The sequence below is a fragment of the Polypterus senegalus genome, chromosome 5 (genome assembly GCF_016835505.1).
Source record: "Polypterus senegalus isolate Bchr_013 chromosome 5, ASM1683550v1, whole genome shotgun sequence".
NCBI lineage: Eukaryota > Metazoa > Chordata > Cladistia > Polypteriformes > Polypteridae > Polypterus > Polypterus senegalus.
In genome coordinates, this window is record NC_053158.1 from 49,360,193 (window position 1) to 49,372,546 (window position 12,354).

Sequence of the window (12,354 nt, forward strand, 5' to 3'; positions counted from 1 at the left end):
TTTGACAGTGAGCAAGCGTGAAAGTGACGTGTAGATGGGCGGGCTAGAGGTGCTGCTCTGAGAGTCACGTGACTCCACCCGCCTCGCCTCAAAAAACAATCTCATTACCTCACAAGTAAAGCAGACTTTGTCACGGGCTAAATGAAGAACTTACTTAGGATTTCAGAGGCAGTCAAAAATTTAGCTCAGCTGTAAAACGGCATTTTTGTGAACAGTTAGCGTTGAGTGTGCTGTGAAGCTTCTTCCATGACTTAAAATAATTTAACTATTGTTATACTTTACAGAATGTGCACAGCGCATACATCTTTAGCCGGTTGGTCTGTCCAACTTTATCGTTGTTGATGTTTTGAAGTGAAGCAAACCATTGTGTTTCTTCGTGCCGGTCCCAAGCCCGGATAAATAGGGAGGGTTAAGTCAGAAAGGGCATCCGGTGTGAAATTTTGCCAAATCAATATGCAGACAACATTTTTCTAGATGATCCGCTGTGGCAACCACTAACGGGAGTAGCCGAAAGAAGAAGAAGATGTTTCGAAGTGAACGTTAAAATACTGAGGCGAGGAAGGGTAATTACATTTTTATCTGTACACCAGGAGTGTCCCTTAATCTGCCAGTGTTCAATGAATATAAATATATACCAATTTTATTATAAATATAAAATTTCTTGAAGCGGTACTCATTAAGAAAACACGCTATGCTCTCTATGACAAGGAGAGCATGATGATGTCATGCTTGGCGAGTTACGGAAGGTGTGGCTGACAGAAATGTATGTGTTTGCGGTATCCCCTGTAATGCCATTGGATAATAAACGGAGTGTGTTATCACTTCTCTTCGCCCATTTGCGATGGGCTTGGAAATGGAGGCCGAATACCTTGATGCAACGCATGCGCAGATGCATATTTTTTTCTTGGTGTTCGCGCGCCGTTTGTTTTGCTTTTACGCATGCTCTGTGCTAGTCTCCCTTTCGCCGCAAGTTATAGGCGTGTGCGTTAACTCAGTTATGTCTGAAGAGCTTTGGCTTTTCGCAGATGCAGAAGAAAACTACCTGTCAATAGAAAGGGGTACAGTTAAGCGCTTGTATTAACAATAACAATAGCACATTCAAAAAGAATACTACATCTTTAAGCTAAGTATATCCACATCAGTTTTTTTAGTATTCAAGTTTTCTTGGTCACCTACTACTGTACATACGGAATGGTTAAGTTGACTGCTGACCTTCAATGTCTCTTACGGTGTGTGCCTGCACTTTGAGGCAGCCTTTTCCTGTTTAGGTCTAGTTAATCCTTCAAATTCGGCTTGAATTTGTCAACATTGGCTCTGACTTGTACAACCCTGTAAAGAAAGCAATGTGTTACGAAAATGTGAAGATGGAGAAATTGTTTAGTTGAAAACATGTCAGTTGCTAAAATAAGCTGATTGAAAATGCAATTATCTATAAATTTTGCTTCAGGTTTTAACAATAGTAAATTAAAGCAAGTCTGATTTATAGCATTAGCTCATCCATGCATCAGTAACAAGGACACATTTTAGGAAAATGACACAAAAATTTATTGTAGGAGAGAGTACTGATGTATCTGTTGTGGAGAAACATAAATACTAATAGTGTATGACTGAAAATTGGCACTTAGTCCCATAAAACCCAAAGTTTAGAATGTGTGAGTAAATCAGATAAACAAAGAAGCAGAGACCCTGTAATATACTGCATATGAGACACAATGTGAAAGGAGCTATTGTATGCACAGTTGAGACATTTTGTTTGTTATTCTTTGTACTGAATATGAAAGAAAATGTGCAATAGCATTATCTTAATGAAATCATTTTTCTGAGAAAATGAACATGAACCTTTCCTTCTAGTGAACACTTGACAACAACTGCTAACGACGACATGTAACCCTAACTGCATCATGGTGTTTTCCTAGTGTAATCCTGTTGGATGAGTTATTGCATGTCTGCTTAGCATTGCTTTGGGTCAAACTGAAACCACTAATGTATGCATAATTTCAGTACAACATTCCAATCTAAGTACAGTAATTTTTGTAAACCCACCCCCTCTCCCACAGTTGTGAGTTTAACAAAGCTGTCTATGCTCCAAATGTAATTTGGTCCCTCGCTTCAGAGTCTCTTGAATATTCTTTGCAGAATGCCCTCTTGGTTCAAACATGATTGTACTTCATACACAAGATCTTTAGTTACTTGCAATCCATATACATAATGTATTCATATAATAAGCTAAAGCTGTATGGGAAAACATTTTGTTTTGTTGAGATCTTGAGAAAATTATTCTGTAGTCACATAAAAGCAATAAGGATATTGCACTATCTTGAAAAAACCATAATAAAATATTTAATTAGCCGAGATGGGTACATATCACTCCTCTCTTCAGGTCACTACATTGGGTCACTGTAGCAGCACACATTAAGTTCAAATCCCTGATGCCTGCCTACAGAGTAGTCTGTGGGTCAGTACCTAAATATATGGAGACACTGGTGAGGTGTTATACTCCTTCTCACCCACTCAGGTCTGCCAGGGAACAGCATCTGGTGTTGCCTTCTCTACATGGTATCAAGTGTCAATCCAGACTCTTTTTCTGTGTAGTTCCTAGTTGGTGGAATGAGCTGTCCAGCTCCATCTGAACTGCTGACTTACTCAATGTATTTAAGAAGAGACTGAAGTTCCATCTGTTCTGTAAATATCTCTCTAGTTGATTAAGGAAAAAAAAAACTTTGCTGTTTGATCCTTCATACTGATGACTGATTTGTTACTACATGAAGTTTAATTGCTTTATCAATTTTTAATCAATGTTTGTAAAATGTATTACATCTTTTCACTTGTGGCAATCAACTTTTGTTACCTGACCTACTACACTTGCTGAACAAACAGGCCCTAGTCTTATGTCACTTGACTATGTTTACCTCATTTGTAAGTCACTTTGGATAAAAGCATCTGCCAAGAAAATAAATGTAAATATCTCTATTATAATAAAAAAATCCTGCGACGAGACAATACTTTTTGGAAGACAAGACTTTTTGGAAGATTTTTTCAAATAGAAAACCACGTACACGGTACTCTCACCTCTCATTCATGTGAATGCTTTTGACAGACACAGTTCTTGCTCCGATGAGATGAGACATTTCATCACAAAGGGTTATCAACAGTAAAAATGAGTACATGTGCAATCCTAGCAAAGAGAAATGATGAAGTCAAACGAATTAACGGCAAAAATGATGATTGGTTACACTGCAAATTGGTTAAATGTGTATCAATAGACTATGCTGAAACAGTTGGTGGTGATCGTGCGGAAGATGAAAACATCAACTTACAATATTCTGAAGAATATCTACAACTGTTAACACCGTCCGGTCTTCCACCACACAAATTACTGTAGAAAAAAGGCTGTATTCAAGAAAGTTAATGTATTACATCTTCAGGGGATAACATTAGGCAACAAAGGAGATCTTGATATGCCATTCATATTAAAACATTAACAGTTAGAATAGCTTTTGCAAAGACAATTTACAAAACTCAGAGACAAATGTTCAAGAAAGTTGTTTTATTTAATAGAGAGAAAGAAACAAAATTCAATCACGTGCAGTTATGCGTGGTGTTGTCACGATGAAAGTCCAAACACAGAATCACAATTCAATGCGATGTTGATAAAAATTTAATTCAAAAAATAGTTTTTACTTAAGTTTTACAGTAAATGTGTAAGTTTAAAAAGTTTTTGCGTGTTAATTTCAAAGCCAAACAGAACAAAATCGTATTACACAACAAATAACTCTAACACAACATGAAACATAATTTACATTCAATTTATGTTTTAATATTTTTTTTAAATGGTTAATTACTCGCTGTAATGTAAAAAAGTTAGTACATTGTACATCCACATCCCCATACATACGCAGCAGAATTGCAAAGAGGCTAGAGCGTAGCTCAAGCACAGGGTTTGGCAAGCGAAGTGAGCAGGGGGCAAAGCCCCCTAGTAATTGTAAAAAAAATGATATTTTAAGTCCTCTCTTGACTTCCATATGCTTACCTGGTTTAATGTTAGGTCTTGGCCTTTTCATTTGTTTAGGTGCATTTGCAGCACATACGGCAATAACCATGTCTGCCTGTCTCTCTGTCTGTCCCCATATCCCACATGGACGCATTTTATTCAAATGTGACACACTTATTGTTCAAATAAAATTGGTTGAGACAATTCAATTTTCGAGGAGATATCAGAAACAGTCTGTGCAGTACAAAATTTTAAAATTTCAGAATTCCACATTCAAAAAAAAATTGTGAACCTCTGAACTTGTCTGTCTTAAAATAAAGAAACTATGTGATTTCAACTACAAATTACTTTAGTGTTTCATTTTTTACCATGACAATTGTTACACCAACTTGTATATTTTGTATATTTTCTTTTTTTCACCTCCAATAGCCACTACTGATGGCAAACAGATCTCCAGCACAAGTTGATAAAACACCCGCAGACTGTGCGCAGGTCACTGTTATGAGCTGTTTCAAAGCTGGACTTTCCAATAAGAGGATTTGCTGTCAGCTTTATGAAGTTTCCCAGCTGCCTGAGTGCAAATGGAAAAGAATCAGTACATCAGCATCTCACTTCTCCCAAAGTTTTACATTATAATAGGTAAGTTACATGATCTTTCTAACCATAAAAGTATAAAATGTAAACAAGTTAAAAGGTTATCTGGATATAAATGTAGTACCCTGTGGTATGAGCCATTACGCAAGGAGTAAATAAACATTTACCTAGTATTTACATTGCACCAAACCAACCTCACAGCTGTATTATCAGCAGATTATAGTAATTCACTATTTCACGGAAACTATAATTTACCATTAGAGTGTTACATATTACCTGATATCCTTAGTGGTCAGTCACTGTAATAAAGTTAGTCTTTCACTTATGTTCTTCTCTAATGATTGTCACACCTGGATAGCTTTCCAAGTACCATTTCATGAAAATTAATAAAGCCAGACATGCTCTAAAATGTTACAAATTATTATTTTTTATTTAGGTTATGTTAACTGACATATCTAAATTTTCACTGAATATGGTGTGCATGTGTGTAAGAGTAGTCCCTGTGACAGACGAGGGCCCTGCCCAGGCCTTTTTTCAGTCTTTTGCTGCTGCTGCAACCCTGAACTGTGAATGTTCTAGAACCTATCTACTGAACTCAGCCTATTGAGGGATACAGTAGCTGTACAGGCTTCAAATGCACCTAAATGTGTTACCATATGTATATTTTTTGATTTGTTAATCTTTGTAATGGCATCGTCTCTGCCAAGGACAGGACACAGCCAGTGAGAGCAGTGCATCTTGCTTTTAAAATCACAACTCCACTGTAAATTCATTCTACTTTTCCAGACTGAAATGTGAAGCCCTTAAGTGATTTTCTAGTCAATCACACCCTACCTACCTCTGTTCTCTCTCCTTCAATCTTGTAACTGGCAGAGACCAATTAAGACAAGAGCTACCAGACTTCATAACAGTTGCTACTGACAAGTTGGACGGTGCATGATGGTAACATCTTGACCTTAATAGTCTGCTACAATACTTTGGTTAACATATCCGGGTGCACTTGTGTTAAATTGGTTATTTGAATGTATTGACTTTTTTTTTATTATAGTTCTTCTCCTGCTCTATAGTTATAATAAAATTTTACTTTATGAGCTTCAATAAGTCAAATTCCTTGCAACTGTAGTTGTGGAAATAAAGGAAAATGGCAGGCTTTGTAAATTACATCTTACAAAAGAATATTCTGTATTGACAGAAGTGCTTTGTAATTTGAACCTGAAGTTAAATCACCAGGATGCATTTATTTGGATGAGTATACAAGTGAATGTTCTCATTGACTGATGAGTCCCTGTGTTATTCAAATTGTCATTAACATAAGCTCTGGCTTCCAGCAACAATGTCCAATAGTATGAAGTCTCGATACTTGAATGAATAAAAATCATATGCTACGACGCGTGTTAAAAGATCCAAAACAGTCCTACTTTCTGTTCTGCTCCATACTATTGAGAGCTACACTCCTCATACTTGGTTGAAACATCTCATCAAAAGATTTGTCTTTTTGCCTTGGTTTAGAAAAAAGGTCCACACAGAGAATGACACTATGAATTCCAAAAATATACCACTCAGATGTTAAACCACCATGACACAACAGTACATCAGTTATCCTGAAAAGTGGTTATCCAAGACTCCACTTTGTCCATCCATAACAGGAATATTTCTGCAAGTTCATGATTAGAGGTGATTTTGTGCTTTACATTCAACTGTATCATGATTGTAGTTTGTCTGTAAATGTTTACATTTTAAAGGGTCCTTTTGACTCAAATGCATTCAACTTCTAGTTGTGACAGTGTAACACCCAGCCACCACTGGTGTTGATTAATAAAATGGAGGACACTAGTGAGTTTTATGATGTTAAAATTTTAAAATAAAATCTTAGAGAAGATCAGGAACATGTTCCTTTTGCTGTTACGGATTATTCACAGAGCAGTGTAGTAGTGCCCTCTTCTGGTTATAACTGGAAATAGCATGTTTCAGTTAGAAAAACTAAATGCTGACTACCACTTCAACTATTTAAATATTTTCCTTAAAAACTGAGATGTAAATTCACCACTCACTTTCTGATGGTCTGTAAACGATACTAAAAAATAGCAAAACATTTATTGAACATCTATGACTTGTATTAAATTTCACATATTGTGTGATTACAAACAATTTAATTAATAGCAGGAGTCCTGTTAATAATTTCTGTTGCCAAGGAGAAAAACTGGAATCTGCTGAATCCAGCCTGGTTTTTATTCATACACCTCGATGCACTGCTGCAACATGGATGAAAAATCTTCCTCACCACATGCAGTTGAATTGCAGTACACAATGCAATATCCCTTAAATCCCTTCAAAAATTCCATGTAAACAGGGCTACACAGATGAGGTGTACTGTCACATCCATACAATTTCTGATCCCAACCCTCCTTTAACCAGTGCTTAAAAGTTTAGGGAGCATCAGGTACAAGCATAAACCAGTTTTACATAAGTTGTGAAGTCAATGCTGCGAGCACACACACAATTACTTATGCCTTGGGGATAGTGGTTTTGGGGGATCATGCAAAATGCAAACAGTGAGGTTCATGACAGTTAGGAATGCTGAACTTGTAAACATTAAAACGGCTCTTCAATATGCAATCAACAATCTCGCTTAAGAACACTGCTTCATCTGGAACATATTAATAGGATAATAAATACAGCAAAACATTATCTTGTGAAGCAGTTTACTTTATTGCACTAAATCAGAAAAATATCACACATGCTGACAACAGTACCATAGTCTTGGTAACTTCAATCATTTTATTAGCAATCAAAGAAGAAAGGAAAAAAAACAGGAAACCTCAATTTCTGTACAAATCAAAATATAGTACAATATATACTATTATAATACACTGGTATTACATTACAGATAAATTATTAGTACAGCAGTCACAGAGAAACAAACTTCAGCTTGTTGGAAATAAACAGTGTTGACTGGACTAGGTGAGTATATACTATCCATATTTTTCTTTTAAGCTGACAATATACACTATTTTCTATAACTGAACTTTATACTGTATATGTACACTATCACGGCTTATTTATGGAAGTTTCAACAGAAATCCCTCTTAAAAGTGCTTTCAGTTTCATGTTCAAAATACAAAACGTCAAATGGTATATCGCAAATAAAAACTTTTTGTTTTTTAATTTATTGCTTAGCCTCAGTCTTAAATGCTAAGAGGGACTTCCACATTGTAAAGATCATACACATATCTTATCACTGTGGGTAGCTGATGTTCTGATTGTATAAGTGCTCAGTAGATACTCTGAATGTGAAAATCTGTTGGCATAACCACCGAGATGGGGATGACACTAGCATGTAATGCAAAGCCTACTTACCACACTCAACTTTTTGTTGTAAAATACTTGGTTCACATTTGCAGTTGCACCACTCGGCTTATATTAATATTAAAAGTGCAAAAAAATAGCATCACCTATTTTAAAAACAAAACATGTCAGGGCTCAGAAGAGTTTATATTAATTTTAGTTTACTTGCAATACTTTCAAGTAAATTAATCATCATGCAACATTGTGTTTATTTAAAAAGAAAAAAACACATGACTTGTACAAAGAATAACAGCAGTCAATATTTATACTATCCTTAAATGTAAAGATGTTTTCAGGGCAACAGAAAAAAAAACGGCTGATGTAACAAAATGCATATGCACCTTTAGTTCATTAAATGCTCTGGAACAAATAGATAACTAGATATTATCACTGAGATGTTATTACACCCTGTTCAAGCTAATGAACACATTGTTTTTCTTTTTATATTGCTGTATCTGTATTATACACACACATCTCCTGTCTATGTACAGTAGCATGTACTATATGTGTATGTATAGACACTTTTTATACAGCAATATATATATATATATATATATCAATTCATATATATTTGCATGTGTGTATATATAAAATAAACCCACACTGGAAAGTTTATAAATGCATTTTATTACTAGAGATTGTACATCTCTGAGCTTCCATTGCATTTCTACTTGTTTACACCCCTGAGCTTCTGTTTGCTTTAAAATAGGTAACTAAAAAGAGTCTTGTGTTGAAGTGCTCAGTATATTTTATAAGCTAGTTCTTTTTTAAAAACAAAACCAAATTGTGTTTGACAAAATCTGTTTTAAACATATATGATCTACTTTTAAATCATTATTAAGTCAGCAGCAGTAAAGTTAAATGGCAACACTGCAATGCACATTGTAAAAGTACTGGAATTTGAAGTAATAAGCCTACATTGCAGAACAGTGTCAGTACTCTGCAATATGACAGCAAAGTAAAAAGCTCTACATGTTATTCTGTAAACTGAAAATCTTGACAAAACCTTTTAGTAAATATAGACAATATAAGCAAGTGATCTTTTAGATTATTTGAAAAGTCAGAATACATTTCTTTACTGTATTATTTTGTGAACAGATGCTGCAAGCACAGTTGCAGTTATCAATATATGATCACTGCACGGCTCCCTATCAACAACAGCTGCACCCACCTATATGGTAACTAAGATTTATATAAGCAAGCATAAAATGGCAACATAACTACAAATAAAATATCTTAATAGAATTACAGGGAAATCGTTAAAAGAGACGCATGCAAAAGTTGAATGATGAAAACGATTATTAATTATAATCTTAACTTTGTTCCTTCTGAAACTAATCTGCTCTAACAAATATAACAGTCAACAACCGTTACTAAAGATCTAATCGTACATACAGATTCCATCCAAACCATTTCTTACAACCTGCAGTGTATCATTTTAACAGGTTGTCAAAAAAAAATTCTTTTGATTTTACTAAAAGTCAGGTGGAGTTACATCAGAGGTACAGTATGTATCGGGTGCATATGATTCACAGAAGTCTAAATGAAGGGTGTTATATGTGTAGCCTGTGACCTATGAATATTAGCCTAATACCTTAAGATCTTTGTTATCCCCATTGGTCTCCTTTCAACATAAGCCTCAATGGCCCCAGTTTTTGAAAGTGAATGTTTAATTTTAGCTGGTGCATTTGTATGTAAATGAGTTCCAATTATATTACAAATGTAATCATTTTATTCTGTTTCTTCTCACAGTGCACGTCTTATATACAGAAATTTCCAAATCAGCCTGGGTAGCATTTAGGCAGATAGCACTACCAATTTTACACTTGCTGCCATGCAGTAAATGAGAATTTATAACATCAGATCTCTGTGTTTTAATACAACCAGATGGCCTGGCTACAATAGCATCCTTAACTTATGTAAGGAATTTGTAGTTTTCAGGCCCCCTATACATGTTTTCATACCATGCTTTGAATCAAGAATGATCCATTGGCTCAGAAGAACTGTGCACCTCTGCATCCTGACTATCCATTTCTTCCAGTTCCTCATTCACAACATTTTCCCCCTGAATTTTACTTGTTGTACTAGAGGGAAATATTATGTCTTCACTGTGAGCTCTGCCTACGCCCGACATCTCTGAGGCACCAGTCACCTGAACAGAGCCTGAAGTACTTGTTTGATTATTTTTTGTCCTACTTGCTAAACTTCCAGAATCTGTTTTTTTGGGAGAAGGATCACCAGGTAAAAAGTCTTTAACACTTTGTTCTCGCAAATGTCTATCCATTGAGGCCTGAATAGAGGAAACCATTTCCTGAAGTTTTTTTCGTTGAGCTTCAACCACATTTGGATCCAGATACCTTCCATCTTTTGTTGTTACAAACCCAGGAGCCATTCTAATAAGCTCTTTGGCATCATCAGAAATTTCTGCTAGGGAAGCTCCTGACTTGGAAATGCTACCACTCAAATCAGTTCCACTGCTATGCTTCCTAATGATTTGCTTTTCTCTAGACTTTAAATCAGGAGGTGAGCTGCTAGAAGCAGATCCCAATGAGTGACCTTTCCCCTGAAATGCCAGGACATTATGAGACTGATCGGATTTTTTCCGTACTACTCCTCCACTTCCAATCTTGAGGACACCATGCGAGGGACTGCCCTCTCGACTTCGAGAAGCTGCTTCTGACCTGAGCTGATTCAGTGCATCCTTTACCAGATCTTCTACATCAGGGCCCACTGCAAAATGACCAGCAGCATCTACACAAAGTTCTAGTTGATCCTCTGCCGCGTTGTAGACAAAGGTCTTACCAGGCATATGTGGCAATGTGCAGTGCTTACCATCCACTAAACCTGTGGTAACAAAAGACAACAGTATGTTAAGTATGGCATATCCTTCAAACCACTATACAGCATGTAGAAAAATAATGTTACTAAGTAATAGGTTATGTTATAAACTGCGGATTTGTTTGAACTCAAAGCTACTCCAGTTGGAAAAAATGAACATGTGATTAGAGTAATATTTAAATTTCTGTTTTATAAGGTCATAAAAAAGTTAGGCGAAGCCAATGAATGTATCTACTTATTAATGTGAAAGGGGCCTGGAGTAAAAATATTAGGAGTCATTTACTTGCAGTAGAAGGTGACACATTTGTAGAAAACTGCTGCATTTCTGGGCTTTCAATGTATCTTTGCCCATGGGTTGGTTTATAAATTTCTCAAAAATTCCACCACCACCCTTGTTTCTTTGATCCTGTTCCATCCTCTTCTGCTAGTAAGCCTTTGCCCCTTCACATCTCCTGACATTATAGTCAGCTATCCATTGACCTGAGGTAGTCTTAAATCACCTTGGGAATAAGCTCAATATCACTTGTGAGGTCAGTGGTATGTCTATTATTTCCTAATGGACACAGCACTGCCAAGACACACCTGCTATTTATGGCATTAATAGTTTAGGTCTTTTATGCTGCATTCACGTTGTATGGGAATTTTCAAAGTTATTCTATGTGACATCACAATTTCTCATTTTATATATTTCTGGTTGGATTTTTTTTGTTGAAAAGTGTGTGGTCCCTATTGATTTGGTGCTCAATTGCTCTCCTGATACTCAGGTCTATATAAAATAGAAAGAAATTTGCTCAAATATTTCTTGAGATAAAATGAAACTATAAAAAAATGTCTGACATATTCTAGTCTTTAGGAATTTCTCCTATACACAATTACTTCTGATTCACATTAACATTTATATTGCATATATCACTAGCTTCTTTCCTTTCAAGTATCAATTTTCTTCTTGTAGTTTTCACATTATTTGGTGCTTTGTTAATATTTCATGTAACTACTGGAAGGTTTCCGACATCTTCACAGGTGTAAACCATCATAAAAATGTGAAGTGAAAGCATTTATTATTTCCTTTGTCATATTTATGCTCCCCTTACTGCTACTAAAATGTGTTCCCTTCTGCTTGACAGTTCCTTAATGGGTGAAAAAGTGAAGGTTTCATTTTTTTTCAACGGTTGTGTAACTGTTGCACTGATGTTCTTGCAAGTCCTACTGTTAGTACTTCTATTGTTGTCATTATACAACACCTTCTTCATTAACATCGTCTCCTTACTTCTCCACCTCTAAACCTAAGACAGTCTCAGTATATTCCTGTGAGTCTCTACCAAACAGATTTAAATCTGTTTAAAATTAGATTTACTTTTATAAATTAAACCCAATAATTAAGTTTTCTGTCATATCTGCTGTATAATTTTAAGTCTACATAGGTCTTTCATTTTGGTGCTTCAAGATGCTGAACAAATATATAAATCTAGTGATTATTTGCTAACTACTGTTTCTGTGTTCCACTAACTTTCCCAGCTAGTCACTATAACCTCTCCATGTAAACTTATTTATTAGCAACTACTAAAGTTATTTATTAGTGATTGTTT

General features: G+C 35.6%; 1 protein-coding gene across 1 annotated transcript in view; it reads right to left on the reverse strand.

Moving 5' to 3' along the window:
• Positions 1 to 7,275: 7,275 nt before the first annotated feature.
• Positions 7,276 to 12,354, reverse strand: part of vcpip1 (valosin containing protein (p97)/p47 complex interacting protein 1) — a 36,399-nt gene continuing 31,320 nt past the window's right edge. Inside the window, exon 3 of the mRNA XM_039754599.1 lies at positions 7,276 to 10,774. Within this exon, the coding sequence (XP_039610533.1) occupies positions 9,906 to 10,774 (869 nt within the window). The 3' untranslated portion in view covers positions 7,276 to 9,905. The remainder of the gene's footprint in view (positions 10,775 to 12,354) is intronic.